The 23196-nt window shown below is 43.0% G+C and overlaps 1 protein-coding gene across 2 annotated transcripts; it reads left to right on the top strand.

The window, feature by feature from the left end:
- Positions 1–434: 434 nt before the first annotated feature.
- On the top strand, positions 435–21393 carry Syt14 (Synaptotagmin 14). 2 transcript variants are annotated; one of them, XM_050180862.2, is made up of 11 exons: positions 435–1759; positions 2242–2418; positions 3067–3225; positions 4929–5149; positions 6367–6579; positions 7568–7679; positions 8499–8656; positions 10004–10193; positions 10971–11086; positions 12686–12850; positions 13999–21393. In XM_050180862.2, the coding sequence occupies exons 1-11, from the start codon at positions 1744–1746 to the stop codon at positions 14029–14031; spliced, it is 1560 nt and encodes a 519-aa protein (XP_050036819.1). In that variant the 5' UTR covers positions 435–1743; the 3' UTR covers positions 14032–21393. The 2 variants fall into 2 exon arrangements, with proteins under 2 accessions (XP_050036819.1, XP_054928233.1); XM_055072258.2 differs by lacking the exon at positions 13999–21393 and having other exon boundaries at positions 12686–13766.
- Positions 21394–23196: the final 1803 nt, after the last annotated feature.

Raw genomic sequence — 23196 nt, 5'->3', positions numbered from 1 at the left:
AATGTTCATGGCATCCATTTCACTTTCTTGCATCCTTCGCCTTCCACATTGTGCTACATTTCTTTGAAGTCCCTTTGATTTTCTTATGCCAAAGCCAGAACAAATGGCCTAAAAGAAATTGTGGGGTTTTACATGCCAAAACCACTTTCTGATTATGAGGCACGCCGTAGTGGAGGACTCCGGAAATTTCGACCACCTGGGGTTCTTTAACAGGCTTTTTAGCGTACGAAAAGGGCCGAAAGACAATGGCAAGATGCAGACACAGCGCGTCTTGCCACTGTCTTTCGTTCCTTTTCGTGCGCTAAAAAACCTCAGTTATGGAATACCAACACGCCCTAACCTACGCTCTTTCAAGTTCTTTAATGTGCACCTAAATCTAAGTACACGGCTGTTTTCGCATTTCGCCCCCACCGAAATGCGGCCGCCATGGCCGGGATTCGATCCCACGACCTCGTGCTCAGCAGCCTAACACCATAGCCACTGAGCAAGCACTACTGGTAACAAGTGGCCTCAAGCAGTGGCATCCAGTGTCTATATATATAGACCGATTGCGCTTCAAAAATATATAGCTGTAGTAGATGAAAAGCAGCCATCGTAAAATAATGGTCCCTCGCGATTATCAAGCGTCCTGTTGGCACTTAGTACGCGAGTCACACTAGCCAGTGTATGCAATAGAAGACACCGATAAGAATTTCATCTGTTGTTGAAGTGGCCAGTCAACTGGTGTGGTGACAGCATGTGGTGTGGAGAGCATGTGTTTCTCCCTTGTTTTGCCACTAGGAAAGTTGGTCACCGCCTCGAGTTTTAATTGCTGAATTTCCTCCCTCTCTCTCTCTCTGTATCTATATATATCGATTTCTTTTTTTTTTTGCGTTGGTAGTATAACTGTTGTTTATTCAAAGAGAACATTTTTGTGGTGCTTTGTACCTAATTGCCTCAGACTGGTTTATGACGTGCTCTTCTGCCTCGGCAAGGCTGCAGCTACAATATTACCAGCCGTAGATAAGTTCGAAAGGCAAGGATTGATGAGCCTGTTTTATCTTTCTTTTCTTTTTTTTTTGGGGGGGGGGGGGGGACTCTGGGCTTTTTTTCCTTTTTTTTCCCTTCACTCTCTCTCCTGTCTTCAAATTTACGGTTAGCTTTATTACCATTATGTTCTTTTCCTTGAGAGGGGTGTTGAATGCCACAATATATAAAATTGTCACCGATTGCCTCATAGCAATATTGTAGTGAACACAGAACATTACAGGTAAATTGCGAAAATAAGTGTCTTTTCATTTAGTGCTTGATAAAAAATAAGAAATAGGCGAAGTTCGGTGGACGCGTTATAGTTCGGCTTCGCCTCAGCACGATGCATAGTGCTGTGAAGCCCACACTCGCAAAGGGGAAATTAGTTCGAGATCGAATGCGAGCGCCTGACGAAATTTCAAAACATTTTTCGGCGAAGCTATCGCGCTTTCTTCGGTTACAGAGGCGAAACGAAAATTTTGGTGGTTGACGCTGATTGATTCACGGCCACCTCATTCAAGCCACCGCTGTTGACGTTCTTGAGGACAGCAGCCGGGAGTACTCGGGGGAAAAAAAAAAAGAAAACCGGGGCAGCCAATCGCATCCTGGCTCGGCAGCCGTCAGCGACACCCCGATTCGTTCATGTTTCTTGCGCTTTTTTTTGTGTTGGTTTAGCGCAACTGACAGCGCGCACACGTTCGTCTCTTCCTGCGGCGCTACCACCACACTTCCAAGATGCAAATGCTCACAGGTGAATTGCACGCTTCGGCAGCGACCGCTTGCAATCGGCGTGGTCGTCCGCAAGGATGCCGTCGACGCGCCGGGTGCGCGGAAAGTAGGGCGCGTTAGGCCTAGTCGACGCTCCGTAGTAAATAAAAAGCACGTTGCGAAACCTAAAAGATGGGAGGACCGAGCAGTAAATTGGCTGGCTTCTGGCCTGTCGTGCAAACTCCCCGGGAACCAGTGAACGCGTGGCATCGTTCCTCCGCTCGCTCCGTTTGCATTCGCATTCGCCGCACGTTTGTTTCGACTCGCGAATCCGGGCATCGCCGATGCGGATATGCGTATGTTTCTCGCTGTCGCGTTTCAAAGGAATGTTGCACGAATAATACGTGCACGACCGATAACGCGACTACGCTTTCGCGGCGCGAATACTGAGCTAGCTGCTGGGCCAATGTTTTAAGAGTCAGAGGTCCGTCCCCGACTTCACCCTGCATAATCTTTTGGTCGCAGTGCCCGTTGAGACGACCGTCTACCTCGGTGCTGTGGGTGTGATTTTGGTGATGCTCGGAGTGTTCTACCTCTACCTGAGCAAGAAGGTTTGCTTCACAACGGTAGGAGGATTTCCCTGCTGCGACGGCCCCGTTTCATCGCGTGAACGGGAGCGACAGGTGATCGCCAGGAACTTGGGTAAGACCTGTGCGTTGCGCGGCCGCATTTGGCTTTGCCGCATTGCACTTGCGCATTGAGGCGTAGCTACGCGCGAGCACCCTGTTGCACATGTCTACGAGTTTCGTGTATTTTATCTGTTGAGTGCGGCGCTCGTTAGCTTTGATAGCCAGATTAATCGAACAGTGTGTTTCGTTCATGCAGGTGGTGATTAAAGAAAAAATTTCGTTGCTGAGCTGTTGAAAACTTGTCTTCTTTTTTTTCTTTTCTGTGTCGATTCCTTCCACATAATTAAAATTGCTCCGTATTATTACATTCCGTTAAGAAAATTTTGCCAGTGCACACTAAAAGTGTATTACTCTGTACGTGTTAATATTTGTGCCGCTGTGGAACCTAAACGCGAAACGACGTTGGTTTGAGTTGTTACATTTTGCTTTATGCTTATCATTGTTGTATTGCCACAGTGCACTCATGCGTGATACTTCACTTCCGTGCAAAAAGTAGGATATAATTTTAAAACACGTTGACTGAAGTGATATCTCGTAGTTTCTCCTGTCCTATATGACTGATATGTATAGCAAGCAAGCTGATAATAAATATGGCACTTAGAGAAGCCGAAGTGAAATCTAGACTGCAGGGGCATCTCTTTTGTCATTATTGTGTACACAGGAGCAGCCTATGCTTATGATGACGCCGAGTCATCAACAGACAGCGACGAAGAAGTGATACAACAACTCCACCATTCTGCCAGCCTGCAAGGGGGCTTTCTCAACAGCACATCATCTAGGAAGGTGTCAAGCATGGGCCACTCCACTGATCATGCGCATGGTAATTAAGTCATACATGTGCTAGGTCATGTACATTGTTATCTCCGTTACAAGGAATGTATTCTTGCGGTGTTTTAACATACGGTGTAAGTGCGGCAGTATGGAAACGACAACCTTATTTTGCTTGTACCTTTCTGCTGTAAATGTGAAAGCACGGCATTTGCTTCCTTTAACTTTTGCTGCACATGGCAATTTAGTGATGCCCATTTTAATTAAGTAGCACAATGTTGACAGTGATGTTTTCTAGCAGTGTTCTATTGTAAGAATGAGGTGGGCGGATATGACATGCTTTGTATATTGCTTGCAGCTCTGTGCTGTTATTATTAACAATATATCATGCAAGCCCTCACGAGTAAAGTTGTAGTGTGAAGAAATTAAACTGGGACATAAGGACAGACACGGATCTTCATGCCTGTTTTATCTTTCACGCTTTAAATCTATATATTATATTCATAATGGAACACCGACTAGCCCAATTTCAAGCCTTCTTTATTATCATGCAAGCATGGCTTTTGTTTTTCTTAATGTTTGCTCTGTAAACCTGGTACACACAGTGCTCCAGTGAGAGAGCCTACACATGGAGTGTTGTTTACTGACTGTAGTAGAAGGATTTACCATCCTTAGATCTGTATAGGTGCAGTTATGTGCCTTACACCCTAGTTTTCCAGCGAACAGGCATTAAGTGTTTGTTATTCACTTCTCGAGTTGTCTGTGTGTGCATGAATAACCGACATCAACGAGTGCTCCGTTTTCGAGACCAGCCAAGTGCAGTGCGCAGAAATGGACAGGCTTTGCACAATACTGCACACAGTTACACAGTGGATTTGTGTGCTGAAGGGCTATTCACTGTGTAGGACTCTGTATGCACTTATACATGCACGTCAGAGTGGTGGTACACTTTTTCATTGTTGGACCGGCCTTAGTAGCCCAATGGCTACGGCATTGCTCTGCTGAGCTCAAGTTCACGGGCTCGATCCTGACCTCGACGGCCGAATTTTAGTGCTGGTAAAATGAAAATGCAAAAACGCTCATGTGCTTAGGTTACGGTGCATGCTAAAGAACCCTGGATGATCAAAATAATTCTGGAGTTCCTCACTATGGTGTACATGCCTTAGAATCATATAGTGGCTTTGGCACATAAAGACCCCTGAATTTAATTCTTTAATTTTTCGTTCTTGATACCTACTGCATGGACAAAACAGTCACTATTTTGACTATTCGAAACAATGAGGCAAGCTCACGCTGACACTTGCTTAATGACTGCCAGAGAATGATCATATCCATCTAAGCGTATCTAATGCTTTTTTTTTTGTAGGAGTGTCAAAGTAGAACAGAGTGTATATGTGTGAAGTGTAGCTAGCTGGTCATATGTGGTAGAGTAACAGAGGAAATGGGAGAGCTTAGAAGAGTGTGTATGTGTGTATGTGTCTGTGTGTATATAAACAGTGCAACTGACAGTGGTGTGCTCCGGATCATCGTCAGTTGCACTTCACTCCTCAAAGAGGGAGGACTTGTATGTGTGTCGAGTGAGCTCCTGAACACCTTGCAGTGAGGTGAACGCGGTTTAAATCATAGAACAGAGACTTCAGAGAGGTGTGACGTAATGCTAATGTGTTTCTCTCAAATTTACTGCTAAATTGCCTCTTAATTGTTATTTTGTTTTTGTTTTTTCAAGACATTTCTTGCATTGCGTCTTTGTTGCAGGCAATGGGCATCTGCCACAACCAGATTTGGTTTCCCTTGCGGAGAATGGACGTGCCGTATCCACAGGGGCAGAGGCAGCGGAAGCAGCAGACACAAGCAGGGCTTCTTCTAAGGCGACGCAGGGAAGTTCAACAGTTCGCACCGCTTTGCAGTATGAGAATGGTGCTTTTCTGAAGGCCGAAGACTCTCCACTTTCTCTGGCAGCATGTGGGGGAACCGATGTAAGTAACTAACCTAACCTAACCTCACCTAAGATAAAACACAAGGCTGTCTGGGAAAATTTTTGCACACAAGGATTACAGCTGAATATGACACTTTCTCATGCGTTGGTTGTACATACACTTTTTTTTTTTTTTTTCGTTGTTTATATTGCGTTGTCTAAACACACATTATTCATACTGTTTCAAACTATGTGGCAAGCTTGCACTGTCACTTGCTTGATGACTGCCAGCAAATGCTTGCATCAGTCCAGTATTCATGACACCAAAGCTACCTGCCATGGTTGCTCAGTGGCTATGGTGTTGGGCTGCTAAGCCCAAGGTCGCGGTATCGAATCCCCGCCACGGCGGCCGCATTTCGATGAGGGCAAAATGTGAAAACACCGATGTACTTAGATTTAGGTGCACGTTAAAGAACCCCAGGTAGTCTAAGTTTCCGGAGTCCTCCACAACGGTGTGCCTCATAATCAGAAAGTGGTTTTGGCACGTAAAACTCCATGGCACCCAAGCTCTTTGTGAACTGGTGCACATGGTGCATATTGTTGTGTGCAGAATTCACATCTCCTTGTGAAGCAACATGGAAGACAGTTTTCATCACATTATCTTTTGTGTTCACTCTCCAGTGCAATGTCTGCAAGATGTGAAAGGGCAGACCATAGAGTGGTTGCAGCAGCAAATGTGTCAGGGACTCCCCGTAGAACAGCCTAGTGTTCTTACACTTACAGAAAACAGTGCGTGCAGGATGCATAAGCTATGCTTTTTCATTATGTACTGATACCTTTGGCTTCCAGTGAAGATTACAAGTTATAGAGGTATTCACAATGAACTTAGTGAGTTAATCCACTTTTCGTGTTACTGACTGGCATATCAGAAAAGCAGACATGCATGCGCTTTCACAGCCAAAAACAGGGGTTAATCTTATTTATAGTAGTACACGGGCAGCTTGACATCTTCTATTGCAGGGTAGAAATGAGATGCAAACAGGACCGATTTGAGTAGAATGAAACACTAGACATGCCGGTACTGCCGTTGTTCTATGCAGGACAGCGTTGCGACAGGCGCGCGAGCGAGCGGTCGGTCCGTTATATTCAAATTTTTTTACTGTTCCAGATTTTAGAATAACATCTCTTTGCCTTTGCACATTTTTCTGCTCACCATATTGCTGACTCTCGTTGCGTTATTGTAACATGTGAACATAAAATTTTCGCTGCTGTCTACAGGAGCCCATGCTGCTTGACTTGGCCGAAGAGGAATTGAGGTGCGTGGCCGAAGCTTCTGGTCTGCATGGCCCTGGTCCTTCAGAGCAAACCACCCGTTGCGGTGCCCTTGAGCTCATGTTTGAGTACAATGAGTCAGCTCGCAAGGTCATGGTCACCGTCTTGAGAGCGCACGATCTGCCCAGTCGAGACCGTGGAGGAGCTAATAGCGTGCAAGTAAGTTGTGCTGCTTAAATAAAGAGTATGCGAATATATTTGTGAGTGTATGGGCCCATGCAACCATGAACCACAAGGTTGTGCTTTCTTTTATTTTTTTCTTTAGCAAGAACTGCATGTGTGTGTGTGTGTGCGCGCGTGTGTGCGTGCGTGCGTGCGCGTTTCACCTAAGTTGTTGCCAAGTCTTGTCATTCTCACAAGGTCCAATGTCTTTTGCACAGTCCTGCCTCTTTTAGAGCACCGTATAGTCTCAATTATCTCTCACAGTTGCGCCAATTTTCCCTTAGATGGTCTGTGACAAGCTCTCAAGCGGTAGAGTGGGGAAAGCTTTTCACCTGTTGGTCAAGCCAGGTATCAAAACCTCAACAAGCCATGAAGTAATAAAGCAAAGCAGATGCTTTGGAATTGGTTGAGCTGGGGGTCAAAATTATGGCTTCTGAATACTGAGACCGATTACTCAACTTGGTGGCCGGTTCGGTACTGCCAGCACACACTTTAGAAGAGCTATACCGCTACCTGCAAAGCGTGCCACATCACATGTCAGAACACAAAACATTACAATGATAAAAATGGAGTGTAAGGCAGCAGATAACTTCGATTTTGCAGCAGCCAAATCAGAAAAATAGTGGTCATGATGATATTATGGGGTAATATAAGTACCCACTAGATGTTGGGGGAGTAAGCAGTGATAGTGTATGTGTTAACGTGAAGGAAGCGTGCTCACACATACTTCTGAGTACAAGATCAGCAGACCTTCCTTTTATTCTTTGATTTCTTATTCATACTCAAACCTGTATGTTTCTTGTCATGTGCGAGCAGAACAGCCAGTCTTTAGATTCTTCCAAATGCTTCATATCTGCATGTGTAATATGACTTAACTTAAATAGCGCGCTGTACTTTGCCTTCTTACAATAACGCTGTTAGACATGCACATAGTAGTAATCTCATGAGTGCTGTTATAATGTGAAAATTTCTCTATTTCTTTAAGGTACGACTATTGCTGTTGCCCCATAAGAGGCAGAAATTCAGAACAAAAATTAAACAAGCGGGCGAGGATATGACCTTCAATGAAACCTTTGCCTTCGCACGGATCAGCCCTGGTAAGGCATTTTGTGTCGGACTGTGGAACCATCCTTGAATGTGCGAATGTATTTGCTAGAAAACAATATATACTGTACATGCAAGTTGTTACATTTTATGCGTAGCTTGATAGGGCGAGTGCAGTTCTTTAATTTTAGTGGTATAACCAAGAATTTAGAAGCGGGAGGGGGGAGGGGGGGGAAGCTGCGATGTGTTCTGTCACTAAAAAAAATGGGGGGACGTTGTTGTTAATAGCTGGGTCTACTTCTGCAGTGATGAATGAAACACATGTTCAGTAATGTTTGCTTTACTGAAATATTTGTTTGCCTGTCTAGTTGCTGCAAGTATATCTTCCCCTTTTCTTGTATGCTTATGCACAATAGGAACAATGGTAGTTTGTGTAGAGACTCGTTGGTTTCTGATCGGAGAAGCGAGGCTAACGCTGCATAGCCTTAACAAGGCACACAATAAATAAAGATCGGCAAGCACGCTCCTAACATGGACAGATGAAGCGCATCTCAAATGTGCAATTTCATTGTGCACATGTTCGTATATTTCTTAACTTTGTGCCTTGTTGCAGCTGTACAGCACAACTCAGCTTTATGAGCGACGGCAACAATTATACATGCTTGACTAACACAGCAGCAAACTAAGGCTACTCCTGCATTGCAGCAAGAATGCATGCTTGGAAACACCTGCAATATCACGATGATTATGCACAGATATGCTATGTGACAGTGTGTGCATAATTAAAGGTTAGCGTTGATAGTGTAGCAGTTAAAGCTAGTTGACATTGCTAACCTAACGAGTTTCTGCATGCATGTTCACTTGGTTCACAGAGGAAGTGAACACTATGGGGTTGCGTGTACGGTTGTACGGGTGCGAGCGCATGCGCCGAGAGCATCTGGTCGGGGAGACTGTGCTGCCTTTCCAGTGCTTGGCTCTCGACCAGCCTTCCACTATGTGGCTAATGCTGGAGCCGCGGTCTAACCTGGCTGTAAGGCTCACTGTTTCTCATCTCTTCAGATTGCACGTCCCCGTTCTATGATTTGCATTCTGTTGCCATAGCTGCATCCCTTGCATTTGAATAACAGAATTCCTTCTTATGCTTGTTCTTGTCCTGGTCTTATTTCACTTTGTTTCGTGTCCTAACACACCCTAGCTGGAATTCCTTCTGTGATTTCACATTTCCGAATAGCCAAGAAGATACAAGGGTTAGAAAGGGTGAAATGAAAATGAAGACAGCTTTATGTACATAGACAAGACAAGTACTCTTGTCTTTATGCATTTGCCTTGTCCACACGTTTCTAACCCTGTCTTCGTCTTCATTTTTATTCATTAATCTGTTCAAAAGATGTGAACCAGCTATCCCAGCAAGGTGCAATCTTAAGGTACAAAGGTGCTTGCTTGGCTTTGTATGCAAATTTAACAAAACTTACACACTCATGTTTACACGCCAGTAAGCTAAAAACTTACCTTGCTTTGGCTACACTGGCACTGTCTGTCATAACCCTACGTCATCATAATTATCGTCATCAGTTTTTTTTAATTTTACTGCAGGACAAAGGCCGCTTGTAGTTTAATGTCAGCCAACTTCCTCTGAAGCCCGTAAATTAAAAAAAAATTTAACCTTATCACTACACCTAATCCTTTGCTGCTCCCACATGTATTTCCATTTCCTTGGCACCACTTTTACTTTACTAGACCATTGGATAAGAACAGCGATTTGGACAAGTTGGTCTAAGTTCATGGTGTAATTGTTGTAATGCAAAACACAGAAGTAAGGAAAGAAATGAAAAAGAAGGAAGGGTTAGCAAAAGAAAGACAAACAAATAAGCGCTCATGTTTGCCTTTGTTTCGCTAACTCTTCATTCTTTTTCTTTCTGCACTTCAGTGCTTTGCACTGAAAAAATCACACCATCTACTGTATAGACCACTTTACCTTGTCACTGACGGCTTGGAAGTGTTTCACATAGGAAAATTAATATTGTGAGAGCTCCTATAGACCATCTTGCTCATGTGTGCAGTCAACCACAAAAGTTTACAGACCGCGAGATGTGAGAGAAAGCTGAATATCTCTGCAGCCTTAGGTATGCAGCCTGATATTCGGATTTCCAGTCTGTACAATTAATGCGAACAGCATAGTGTTGTACGATTTTACTGGCTACGGCCACGAACTGCTTGTAAATTTCATGCGTTTTCAGATCCTGTAGTCTGTAAACTTCTGGCGTTAGACTGTACATGCATTATACCTGCATGTCATCATATTCAGTAGCACACAGTTCGTGTTTTCTGGTTTTTTTCCAAACCAGCCACACCCCTAACTATTTCACTCTTGTCACAGCACTGGGATTCCAAGTGTGAGATTTCAAGCTTGGCTCGATCAGACTCAACGAGCTCGGCGCAGTCGATGCAGCATGGGGGTCTGCCAGAACTGCTGCTAGGGCTTGCCTACAATGGCACGACTGGTCGCCTTGCTGTTGAGGTCATAAAGGGAAGCCACTTCCGCAACATCACCATGAACAGGGCCCCAGGTGGGCACTGCCCTCTTTCGCATGTTCATTGTCTTGTTACGTTCACAAATTACTTCTAAAATAAAAGCGGTAAACTTATGCAGCCTTTTCGGAATAATGGCCATATTTCCAGGAAAGCTGTTAGCGCACCTAGGACCCCCACCACCAAACCCCTTAAATGAAAGCAGTTTGGTTACCATAACTTTGATGATTCGGTGCGATTATTTAACTCTCACATCTGTAGCATCACACGCACATCACCGTCATGACATTCCCTCCTTACAGTCTTCTTTTCAGCATGTAGCTGTTTCACTTTCTCAAATAGGGGGCAAATACCAAAAATGCAGCACTTTTGGCATTTACACTCTCGGTTCACAATAACAGCTTAGCTGTAAAATTTCGAGCTTCACTGCAAGTTTTGTAAAACATTGTGTAAATATTGCAGTTATAAGAATGCCAGAAAAAAATAGGTGCTAACTGTTGACTTCTATTTACTAAAAGCAGAAAATACACATCGCAATGCAGTTTCTTATTAATTTCATTCAATGCCCTATCATTATTATAGTGGCTTTATTTGCAGTCAATTTGCTCAACAGCAATACCTTGTTATTACACACAAAATGTGAATGTTTTTTGTTCTTTTTCCTTTCGAAAACATTGTTCAACCAGTTGCTCTGTGTAGCATCCTTCCTGGTCTTCTCATAAATGGCCCGTGTGGAAATTGTGCTAATGTGTATCCTGTAACACTCGCTTCTTTGTCGCTATAATTTAAGATTTCCCCTTTGAATTTCTTTGCAGACACATTTGTGAAGCTTACGCTGATGTCTTCAAGCGGTCAGGAAATAACCCGAAGCAAGACGTCTGTTCGGCGAGGGCAGCCAAACCCTCTCTTCAAGGAAACATTTGTGTTCCAGGCATGTATTCCCCTCTCATGACTGGCTGGCTGCATTACACTATAATCTAGCGACAAAAGGAAGACAGAGAGAGAGAGAACGAAACCTTTATTTGAAGTAGTGACTTGTCAGTCGAGGTGGGAGGGTCCCTTATTCCAGGAACCCTCTGATTCGGATCGCCCTCTGGGCCCGGGCGACGAGTTCGCGCTGGTCGACCAGGTCCGGCTTAGAGACCATAGCCTCCCCCGTTTCAGCGAGGAGGTTTGGGTCTGCGTCTGCTGCTATTGGTTGTGCCACTGTGATCCTTGCTCGGGTGTTCTTGCATTGTAAGAGGAGGTGTGCCAGGGTGTCTGGCACGTTGTAGTGTGTACAGGTGTAGCTGTATAGTGTCGGGTGGAAATGATGCAGTAAGACAGGAAAGGAAGACAGGAAAAAAACTTTATTTAAGGCCAGCACTAAGGCCCAGTAAAGAAGAGCGCTTGCTCTGCTAAGCAATGTTGTTGATCCGCCGAGTTTAAGTGAAGCCAAGTACTCCAGGAAGTGGGGAAGGGTAAGGGAAATAAGGAGAGGCAATGGCAGTGTTACATAACTACAGAATGTGTTCTGTATCTGCCCCTATCTCCGGACAGTTGGGGCTGTCAGCTGTGCTGTGCCATCCAAAGTTGTAGAGCATTAGTTGGGTGAGCATTGCTCTTACAAGCAGTCAACTGAGTTTTGCAAAAGGCCACTATCTCTCGGCAAGAATTTGTCATCTAACTATAGTCTTCAGAAACTGCGGAAAAAAGTCATAAGCTGTGGCCTGGTAAGCCATAAAGAATACAAAATGAACTACAAATTGCACCACCATCTTCACATTCCCGCACCTGCTCCGTCTGACGTCATAGATTTTGATAGCATCGGTTCATGGCTAGTTGATTGCCTATCAACAAAAATAAGACTGAAAATGCATTCTAAAGTGAACAGGTACTCAACCTGGAAACTTTTTGAAAAACTTTTCTGCATAAAGCTATTGTGAAATTTCTGATGTCATATCGATGTTATCAGCACCTTGTTTTTAGGTGTGAAATTGAAAAGCAGCAGTGTCGCACTCGTTTTTCTCACTTGTAATCAAGTAATCAACCTTTCTTTTTGTTCTCATGAGAAGTACAAGTGTACTGACAGCACACCGTACAATTCTATATTGAGCTACTGTTTCTCTTTTGCATCTTTTTAGTGTGCTCTGAAAGCGTGCATGTGCGTGTGCACGTGTGCATGCACGCGCGCGGCCAACCAGATCTTGTTTAGTTGTTTGAATTTACAGGAATTATAAGTGCTCACAGTTTGAGCTGTCATGAACTGTCTCTAACTGCATTATACTAAATAAGTCATGCATGCATGGGTATGTGTAAAGACAATTTTTAGTGCTTAAACCTGCATTTCAAAGTTGAATTGATTTGGTGGGTCACAGAATTTTTTGCATTTAAACAGTACAACTGGACACAATCTCTGTCAGTGTCTTAATTTGCCCCGTTCAATGTTCAGGGTACTCTAATAATGAGCCCAAATTAGCACTTTCAAGTCGCAGAATCATCAACGAGACCTCGTGCGGCATTTTTTTTTTCTTTTTTCTTTTCTTCCTAGGTTGCTCTCTTTCAGTTGCCAGATGTGACGCTAATGGTTTCTGTATACTACAAGCGATCCATGAAGCGCAAAGACATGATTGGCTGGTTCTCACTAGGCCTTAACAGTTCTGGCGAAGAGGAACTATCTCACTGGAATGACATGCGTGAGAGCAAAGGAGAACAGGTAGGACATCTCCCACACATAGCATATGGTACGATATAAGCTCGACAAGTTTGCGAGATTTCATTGTGAAAGGCACAGACAGACAGGAAGGAAAAGACACGGGTGCTCACTGCAGAATTGATGGCCATATTTATAATGGAAGCAGATGAAACAAATTCTTGGACGTGTGTACATTGGGACAAAATGTTTGCGTGTGTATTTGTGCGTTTTGTTTTTGTTGTTTTTTCATCCTGGATAGAAGGTTTAGCCACTAGGAAGCACTTTGGTCACCTTTATTCATGACTGTTCACACTCCTATATCCTTAGCCAATCATATTTTGTCGGTTGAGAAATCTGAGGTGTAAATCTTTTACGCGTTTATTGTGAAAGTGAAGTTTGCTGTTGGGACGCTCATGTTTATCTTTGAGTTACCTTAGCAGTTATGGCATCACCTTAATATCACCTTGGTCACCTCAGCTGGTGCTATTTTACTCATTCAAGAAATATTTTTCCTGTGGCTATGCTTCTTGCCTTATTCCTTTCTAACCCACAAGATGTTAACTCGCCACTCAAAAAGTTGCCAACTTTAGGAAGGCCATGTGACGCATGCATGAAATTACAGTGCATCTGCCATGATGACCCAGTGTGCTACGGCGTGCTTCTGCTGGTAAAAAGGTCGCAGGTTTGATGGTCGGCTGTGGCAGCCACAATTTTATGGGGGGGCAAAGACTGCTCATCTACTTAGATTTAGATTCACATTAAAGAACCCAAGGTGGTCAAAATTAATCCAGTGCCCTCTACTAGTGTCTCTCATAGCTTCAGTGTTGCCTTGGGACATTCTTCAACCATGGCCCTATGCATCACACACTTACACAGTGACGGGAACCTTACTGCAGCTTATGAGATCAGCTGGCCCCGCTAAATTGGTTGTAGGCATGATGGCTGCGTTCACACTTCTAGTGCCTTCCTTTCTCTCCTTTCTTTTTACCTTCTAACACGCTTCCTCCTGCAAACTAGACATGCATCTGGCTGACGTATCTACCTTCCATCCCCTTTTTCCCCACCCTTTATCTTTCCCACCTTTTCCTCCTCCTTCTCCCAAACCCTGCGAGTCAGTCAGTCAACATTACAATGCATTAACCATTACATTCCGCTTGTGTTCTTGCCAGATGTGCAGGTGGCACGTACTCCTCGACAGCTAGCAAGCTGAGCTCGTCCACAGGACGACTTCGCTTCCATGCCTGAAGAGAAGGACAAGTCTTGCAGAATCAACTCAGTGAGAACAAGGGAGCTGCTCGTGTGCCTGCCTCTGAGAAAATTTGAAGTGCATAATATCTTTGCTTGTGTTGAGGACAATGCTTACTTTTGGCTGTTTCCTTCAGACGAAAAGAAGGCTGTTCCCTTCAGCCTTCAGCGCTCCTCAGCTGATTTTCTCAGTGCTTGGATGATGCAAACATCACAGAACTGCACTCTAAGTGGGACTTTGTTTTGCTCGTTGACAACTTGACAGAAATGGGAAATATTGCACGATTACTATATAGTTCAAGCAACACCATTTTGTTGACTTTGCTTATGAGTGCAAGTTTGGAGCTTTCCCAAAAGGTCTGGAATGTTGCACATCTTCGATACGAGCACTTGACTTGCATCAGGCTTTGGAATGCACGCAGAGTGTATTGTTACCTCTTCTTATGCACTGAGCCAGGTGATATGTATCATATATACAGTGCTACTGACACTGTTGATGTTATCTTCTCAAGTGGCAGCACATGAGAGTGCCCTGTGCCGTGGCATTGGCCTACTGATGCCTTTGCTCTTCAATCTAAACCGAGGTATTGACGCTACTCACGGAATCTGTAAACACAATGTGTGCTCCCCTCCCATTTAATGTCTTTTTGACGTTGGCTGAAGATTATCCACAGCCAAGGCGCCCTTTAGCGGACAGACGCAAGAGTTCTGCTGCAAGTACACTCAAACATATCTGTGCTCAGAGAATGTGCATACCTTTAAGGTGCACACAGTGCACATTTTTGTATATGTGGATGGAGTGATATGCACTTTTTTTGAAGTTTGTATGCAACATGACCGGTCGCTGCTTGTGGATGGTGACTGTATTCTTTGAGATATGTGCGAAGAATGTACTGACTGATGGTTCATAAAAGCGTTTATTTATTTGTTTATTTAACTGTATATTTGTTCATTTATTTCGTTTTTCTACATGTGTGCTTTGTTTGGATGTCGTAAGTTTCTATGTACCTGGGCAGTGTGCTTTGCAGTCAGATGGCCAGGATTCGTTTCTTTGTTTGAACCCATGTCTGGCCTCATGCTTTTTCTTCTCAGTGGGTGTTTGTTGTAGCAGAGCTCCAATTTGTAGATGTCGTGTTTTGAAAAGCCTTCAATATTTGGTATTGCTGACTTGTAGTTAAGCAGGAGAGTTTCAGTATGAACTGTGTTATTAGAACACTATAAGGAATGTTCTGCAGGAACCACTAGGTATATAAAGACCAGAAGTAGGTGACACAATTTATGTAAAAAAATGTAGCAAACAAACAACAAAAAAAGAAGAAATAGACTGAAGTCTGTCTTAAGAATCTTGGTCACAAACTGAAGCTCCTCTTTGAAGAGTGTAAGCTGTGACACGTTAACGGGTTTGATGTTTGGCTGTTATGCACTGCTTGCAGGGAAATCAGTTTTCTATGTGATCAGTTTCGAATAGCACATCCCGCATAGTTTTTCTTGTGATACCTTTAGCTGGCCCCGTAACCTTGCACTTTCTAGGCATTCAGTGCTCCAGATACATGCGTACATGTGTATGTGTTTGTATAATTGCCAGGGCTGCCAGCCCGATTGAGGGAAATCTTTCATATTGAGCAAGCTGATAGGAGTCCATGTGAAGAATGTGGACATTTTTTACTGTGAGGCAATGTCTAACTTCCTGGTTTTTGCAAGATTTTAAGTTATAAATTTATCTTTTCTGAGGAATACTGTTGACAGGTGCCCACAGGTACACACAATATTGTCCTCAAGTAATTTAGTTGTCAAGTTCAGAGAAGTGCATTGCTGCTTTGCAGCACTTGTCATTGCAGCATATCTGAAAAACTTTGAATCACTATTCAACTGCAACTCTGAAACTGCCTCGAAATTTTGTCCGTGGTATTCACTTTGCACTAATAGACATTTTCCTTGGCTAATTTGGCCATGAAGACTGTAAGTTCACTTTAGGAAAATAAGAATGTAAATATGAACGCTCTTGATGACACTTTGTTTAGCAATAACTTAAGAGATGGAAGGAAAGAAAGGAAAACTCCTGTCACATTGTTTGTAACCTTTATTTTGCAGGGCAGGCAGCCCTGGCACGCATTGTCTCTTGTGTATAAACATCTTCGGTCCCCATGCACAGTTCTCAAAAGTCTGGGAAATGTGCCGGCCGAGGGCACTGTACCCTTGTCTCGCCTTGGGCCGAGATGCCCAGTATTAATGCTGGTGGTCGTCCCTATGGGAGTGTGGAAGCCTTTCTTTTTTGCCTGTTGTCCCGCTGTTGGGCCTTGTATGAGCAGACATTTCTATATTTTGCAAGCATCTTGGCAGCCAAGTCTGCTTTTATTCTTTCGAGCTTGAGCACTGCCTTCACAACGCCCCAAGAAGCAAAATGAGCTTATTGTTGAAACGGCCCAACATTCATTGATCGGCTGACCAAAAGTGGCCTGCTCCTGCAGCCATGCCGTAAATGGTTTGGATGGACTTAGAAAATGAGATGTAACTTAATGCAGCCCAGTGTTGGGCCCCCGATGTCCGCTCGGTGAGTGCAGAGGCTGACTTGGCAGATGTTGGGCCCGTGATGGCAAGCTTTCTGTAATGTGATTGGTACAACACAAATACATTGTGTTAGCCTAGGCTTTTTTTTTTTTTTAATTAAAGCCAACCTCCAACAAAGCTGTGGAATACTTGACTGGTTGTTGCACAGTGCTTTGACAGTGTTGTGATGGTCCTGTAAAACAACAATGATGCTATATTACACGGTCTATTGTAGCATTGTTCTGGCTTTGCTAACACAAGGCTTAGCTGCTTCATGAAATGACCATTGAAGCTTTGTAGGAGCGAATATAGAAAACAATTAATCAAATATGTCATTAGATGCAGGAGATTTTGGATCAATTTGCAGCTTAACTTGATTTACAAGCTATGTTAGCTTGCAGCAGGAAACCAACGAACTTCCAATGAATAGTCAGCCATATGCTCTTGGGGCACTGCAAGACCCTGATGCATGAAGGTAGTTCTCACATGCAGAAGCACTGAGGTAGAGCTCAAGTTTAATGTGGTTCATATTGAACTAACAATTAAGTGTGGAACCATGTTTTGTTGTGCCATCCTGGCTGATATGTTGTGTAGACTTGTCATGTATCAGCAGGTAGTTTGGTGCAGCAGATTCCTTGACATACGAGAGTCGCAGCACTCCTTAAAATGCATGCTGTTGATGTTGAGAAATGCATAATAAGCACAGTGGCCCTGAGACCTCAATGTTGTTAACCTTGTATGTTTGTTTCCGGCGGTCGCAGCAGAGCCTTAAGTTAGCTAAACCTGCTGTCGACTGGGTGTTGACTGTAAGACGTGCAGTAGTTGTAGCAATTTCGATGTTTCCACCAACATCTAATTTTGTGAAAAGAATGACTTTGACCCATTACAAAGTACTCTTCTGGGCATTGTTATGCCCTGTCATTGCACCTTTATAAGCATTAATTACAGTCCTTCATTAACTAGCATGTGCATGTTCTTGCAAACTTGATGCCATTTCCTTTTTTAGCCACATCGAGGCACACCAGTAAGGTGCAAGATAGATTCAGAACAAAATTTTAAGAAGCACCGTAGTGTTTGATTTATGCACTTGTCAAAACCATTATGCAGTTTTTCACTTGGGCTGCAGAAAACTTGATGCATGTTTGATTTTATAATTCTGGCTGTGCCAAGGAAAGTGGCCAGAAATGTTTATTGCCGAGGAATGTTGCAGAATATGCAGCAACTGCTCTTCAGGCATTGTTGAAGTGAAGTGCTACACAGTTTCTTGAACAATGAACTGTTCACTGTGAACAGCTTGCACAAACTGAAGGTAACATTGCTTCTGGTACCACATGTGACAATCTCTTGTTCCCTGGTTGCACCATTACTCAGGTTAAGAGTGCCACATGGCTACGGCTGTTTCAAGTGCTGCTGTCACTGAAGCAGCAGTTTTGTATGAATATCTTAAAAAGTGCCAAGTTAGGTTTGTCTGGGAAGATACCATGCACTGAACGAAAATGAGGAAGAATGTTTGCATTACCAGTGCATAAGTGAACAATGCAATAATATTGCTGCAAAGCCGAGACGTTTCTATATTAAGTGGATATCAGTCCAGGTTAAGACTTTGTGAGTGGGTCAATCTTAAGCTTGCATCAAGTGAAGAACACATGGTCTGCCTGGTTAGCAGTTCATTTAAAATGATTCCTGTTTGCCGGATTACTGCTGATTTGCATTTGGTTGCAACTGGCAAACGTTCGCATTCAAAATAGTATGTGGAAGTTATACTGACAATTGCTTCTTTAGTAAATTATATTTCAGAAACCAGTGCAATTCATTCGGTTCTACTGGTTATCTTTAGGGTTCAGTATAGACAACCAGCTCATTGCATGAATGATTAACTGGCACACATTACAGCTAGTCCTTGCATCAAACGATCACATCACTCTGGCATCACTTAGTTGTTCAAGGTCACCACTACCAATCTTGTACTGACTGGCGCTAGCCATCACGTTTGAACCAACATGGTACCAATTAATAGTTTTCTTTAAACCACTTCAACTGGAAGCTGTGCAAATTGACTGGCAAGATTTTTGCCTGAGGAAAAAAGTAGATGCAATTGGTCCTCCTTAATGTGTTCATTGCACAGTGGCAGAGCCTATAACAAGCTGCACGAGAGCTCACAGATCATCTGGCGACTTGTGTACTGTGTTAAGACTGTCTTGCAACTTATGATTTGTATGCGCTGACAAACATATAATGCTTGTTAACCAGATGGAAGTTTGCCGAGCTCATTGAGTATAGTTTGCAGTGCAGCTTGCATGGTAAATATGAGATGCGATAACTTGTGTGCTTCTTCTGTCCCCGGAAACGTTCACAAGACTTCTTCTTGGGCTCGCATTAGCAATGCTCAAAGGAAATGTAAAATGGATACAGGCAGCAATCAAGGAGCAGTGTATGTTTTTACGTCTCGTCGTTTTACCAAATAAGCTCTGCAAAAGTGCATGGTGTGGAGGAAGATCAAGTTGCACGTTGAGCTGTCAAATGATTCACCCTTGCTCTGTCATTTACAGTCGAACCTCGTTATTGTGAAGTCACATCCTATACAAATATACCTTCATTATGTCCAGCATTTGTTATAAGCATTAATTCATTACATGCTGATGAGGACGAGAAACCTTTTTTATGTTTACATCGTTATACCCTATAATTTGTTGTTCCTGTGTTCTTTGTGTCAAGGTTCGGCTGTACTAGCCTCCCAGTTAACTCTGCTGGCAGAGCAACTATGCCGGGAATGTGATGGTGCTGGGTTAAGTCCCCAGAGCAGGGTGACTTAATCTTCAACTGTGAAGAAGTTTTCTGAGAAACCTGCGCGAGTTTTCTTCATAGTGTCGTACAACTCGCGGGTGAATGCCCACTTTCTCATGTATGCCCCCTTTGTGAACTGAGCGTACAGGTGCTTCAAGTGTCGTTTCACCTCAGAAGGCAGCAATGCTGGGTTTCACCCTTCGCGGCGAAGGAGAAGAAACCCACCCGGGTAAAAGTGAGACCACGTTTTATTCACGTGTATATCGCATCTGCGGCGTGTGATATTTTCCTTTGTGATTCGTAATTTATTCGTGGTTGTAACCTCACCGGCACGTATTTGTGATCATCTGCACTGCACGTTCGGTCTTCTTTCTCCCTGCACTGCACTGTCGTGAAAAGTAATGCCGTGTGAATCTCGCAAAATTTAGAACGACGCTCGTGATACTTTATTTGGCAGTTTGTTAAAACAGCGCACAAACAATGTGTGATGTAGTTATTGAACTGTATAATGTTGTGTGAACTGAATGGGTTATATTTATTAAAGAGTATACAATACTGATGCATTTAGTTTGCAAGTATATCAACTAAAGTCAAACCTGCTTTGTTCGCTTTTGGTCCTTGCAATGCTTATCTTTTGATTAAAGGGGTCCTGAACAGGCATCCTGAATGTCCAGCTTACGTTTTCTCTTCATGGACAGTACCAATTCAGCCTGTCAGCCTGTCAATGTCGCTGCTTTGTTGTGACACAAAAGTCAGAGCAGGTGCCATTATAGTTGCACAAACCTCTGCATTAACTGGAACATGGGGGCAGCTCAGGTCCGCGCATTCGCTCGGCACGTAACAAGAATAAGAAGCAAAATAGTGTAGCTGGGATGTGAGACGTCAACATGCTTCTGCGTCTAAACATCAGTTATGCAGGTATGAGGATGAGGACAAGTCGTCGGAACGGGGCGAAGAAGAGAAGGGATTGCAGCAGTACTGAAGAGAATATTGTTGGTCTAAAGGGATGATAAAGAGTTAAATAAGTCGCACTGTAATAGTAACGCATGCTTCTGCAATGCCAAAAAGGCCACTCTTACTGTGGGAAATGGCTTGATGAGTCAGCAAAGATGCACAAACGAAACACATGTGACAGTGCTGCCTTGAGCATCTCATTAGCTCACCATGATGTCATTGATTCTGACACCGTATACCCTAGCCTACCTAATTGTTTAAGGTAGCCTACCTTAAGGTAAACTACATTGTATTCTAAATTATTAAAAATTTAAAAATTATTAAAATTATTAAAAAATACTTTGAAATCTTTTGATGTTAACAGACCTTAAGGCGCTAAGATTTTGGTGCGAACGTTGACAAAAAATAATAGTCTGGACTTTACTGGGCTTTCCGATAATGAAACCCTTAATTAGTGCGAAATGAACTAAAATAGAGTTTTGAATAAATACCTTATTGGTCTAAACTGATTCTAATGTTGCTTTAAATGTTTGTCACTTGTGTGGACACTCGCACATTGCGTGCATGGAACGAAGCCTGCTTAGCACACCTTCAAAGACTTAGCCATATGGCTGCATCGTCCAGGCACATTATCGGATTTATTATTTGTGATTATTTGATAAGTGCAGATTTTATAACGTGTGAAGTGAGTACTTTTTTTCGTGGTTCAGCACATTAATTATTGAATATATGTTCTGTTGGTAAAAAAAAAAAAAAGAAGATTTTATATCTGCCCATCCATAATAGTGTGAAAAAAACCTTTGCTAAGTTTATCGAACTTTAACCGAAGGCAATGGGGCAGAGCCTTGGTTATGGATCACTTGTGTAGTAAATGTGATCATTGTTACGAGGCAATTTTTTTTAAAGAAATAGGTTGCCTTTGTACATGTGCATACATTACAGTCCGAAAATTGTTGACTGTTGCTTATGGACAAATCACCCTGTAAGAGTCTCCTTTCTTTGTTGCACATTAAATATAATGTTTGAAAAAATACTGTCTGGCCTGCAACCCTTTTCTCTCCTGGCAAGTTGTACTCTCCATGATATAAAGGTGAACTTCAAACATGGATACAATGAAATAAGTCTAAAATTTTCTCGTCAGTATTGTTAATGTTTGTTAATGAATAATTAATGTAACAAACATAATTTTGTGCTAGATGCGAGTTTGCAATAGTGATGTTCGATTGCCTTTATGATTATAAAACCAACACAAATACCACTTCTAGTAAGTTTGTCAGTGTTCTCTTGCAAGTTGTGATGTTATATGTGATCGGTATATGTAATATGGTATATGGGATTCGGCCAAGTGTTGTTTACAGCTCCACGAGCTTAATTTCTGAACAGTATAATTGATCCTGGTTGCATCAGTGAGCCAAGCACAAGTAATAAGAAGAATCGGCATTCGGGCAAGTTGGTACTGGTTGAACATCTCAAAGGGGTAGCACAAGGCGACGAAGACAGAAAGCAGGAAAGACACAGGACAGTGCTCTCCTGTGTCTGTCCTGCTTAATTTTTGTCTCTGCATCTTGCCACTGCCCCTTCGAGATGTTTGACAAGTAATAAACTCTATTTTAAAGAGTGCATGATGTGCTGGGACACCTCAGTCCAGGAGCTTGCTGGCTGTCAGCACCATACAGGAGCAAGGATTGTTTGGTCGCCTTGTGTGGTGGCTGCAGTTAGCTGCAGTCAGCTGAGTACTGGGTGTTCAGGTTAGGTTAGATTTGGTTAGGAGCCGATAGGAAGTGCTGGTGGGGGGCAGGGGGTGCAGTTCCACAGCACCCCCCTGTATACCATTTATACCATATACCATGTATACCATATATACCACATGTGTGGTATATATATGCGTGGCTGCCACCGATCCCATACTGCAGTGGCTGTGTAGATCAGGGCTCAACTGATTAGACAACTTAATTGTGTGCAGTGCAAGAACTGTACGGAAATTGTACTGATTTCAAAAGTTTGCTTTGCACATACGTACCACATGCACTGCATCAGTTTAATGCAGCGTATGACTAAATGTGTCCCACTGCGTGGTACATATTGCTTATGTAGTTAAGTTCATGTTAGCAGCCTCCATGATCCAGCCATCTGATCCCCAGGTGTCATCATTTGCACTCCATTGAAGTCTTGAGGTTTTCCTATCATCACTGTCTTCAATATGTCAGGGAGGTGATTCATACACTCTTTAACAGCAAAGCCGTATGTAGGAGAGTTCCACAACATTTTTCATGAACCGGTGTGGTGTATGATCAACCAGATAACAGTTGGGCAACGCAACCTGTGTCGCGGCCCTGTAGCTGCTGAATGGCCAGGCTGCAAGTGTAGGGTGTTGTGCTGGCGTCCCATGCAGCTGGCTTGTGCCAAATTTTTTAAAATCTGCAAGTGCCATGTAACTATAGACAGAACCAAGGTAATATGTTGTTTGCCATCGATTGGAGTAAGTCAGAATATCTTTTGTATTTTGCCTAATTGTGTAATTAGTTATTATTAATTAATCATCTGCTCAAACATTATATTCTGAGTAAAAGTTCCTATGAGGAAATTGTAGATTATACTGAAAAATTCCCGATCCAGCTTTCTGTTGCTCAGCAAAATGCTCCACAAAAGCTTTTTCGAATTCTGAAAGAAAGCCCGCAAAATATGAAGAAGTTTAATAGGAATAATATTTGAGCAGTTCATTCACTTTAAAGTAGTTGAAAAGAAGTAATAAAGCCGTTGATGAATTTATGCTCTTGTAATCACCGTGCCTCAGTGCACATTAAGAAATAACAGCCATTCAGCAACTAAACTCGCAA

The sequence above is a fragment of the Dermacentor andersoni genome, chromosome 7 (assembly GCF_023375885.2).
Source record: "Dermacentor andersoni chromosome 7, qqDerAnde1_hic_scaffold, whole genome shotgun sequence".
Classification (NCBI taxonomy): Eukaryota; Metazoa; Arthropoda; class Arachnida; order Ixodida; family Ixodidae; genus Dermacentor; species Dermacentor andersoni.
Note: the sequence above shows the minus strand (reverse complement) of the source record. Positions and strands in the feature narration are given on the sequence as shown.

Coding starts and splice junctions, on each gene's coding strand:
- Syt14 (XM_055072258.2), top strand. Junction 3,226..4,928: donor CTCCACTGATCATGCGCATG/GTAATTAAGTCA, acceptor TCTTTGTTGCAG/GCAATGGGCATCTGCCACAA. Junction 6,580..7,567: donor GAGGAGCTAATAGCGTGCAA/GTAAGTTGTGCT, acceptor TATTTCTTTAAG/GTACGACTATTGCTGTTGCC.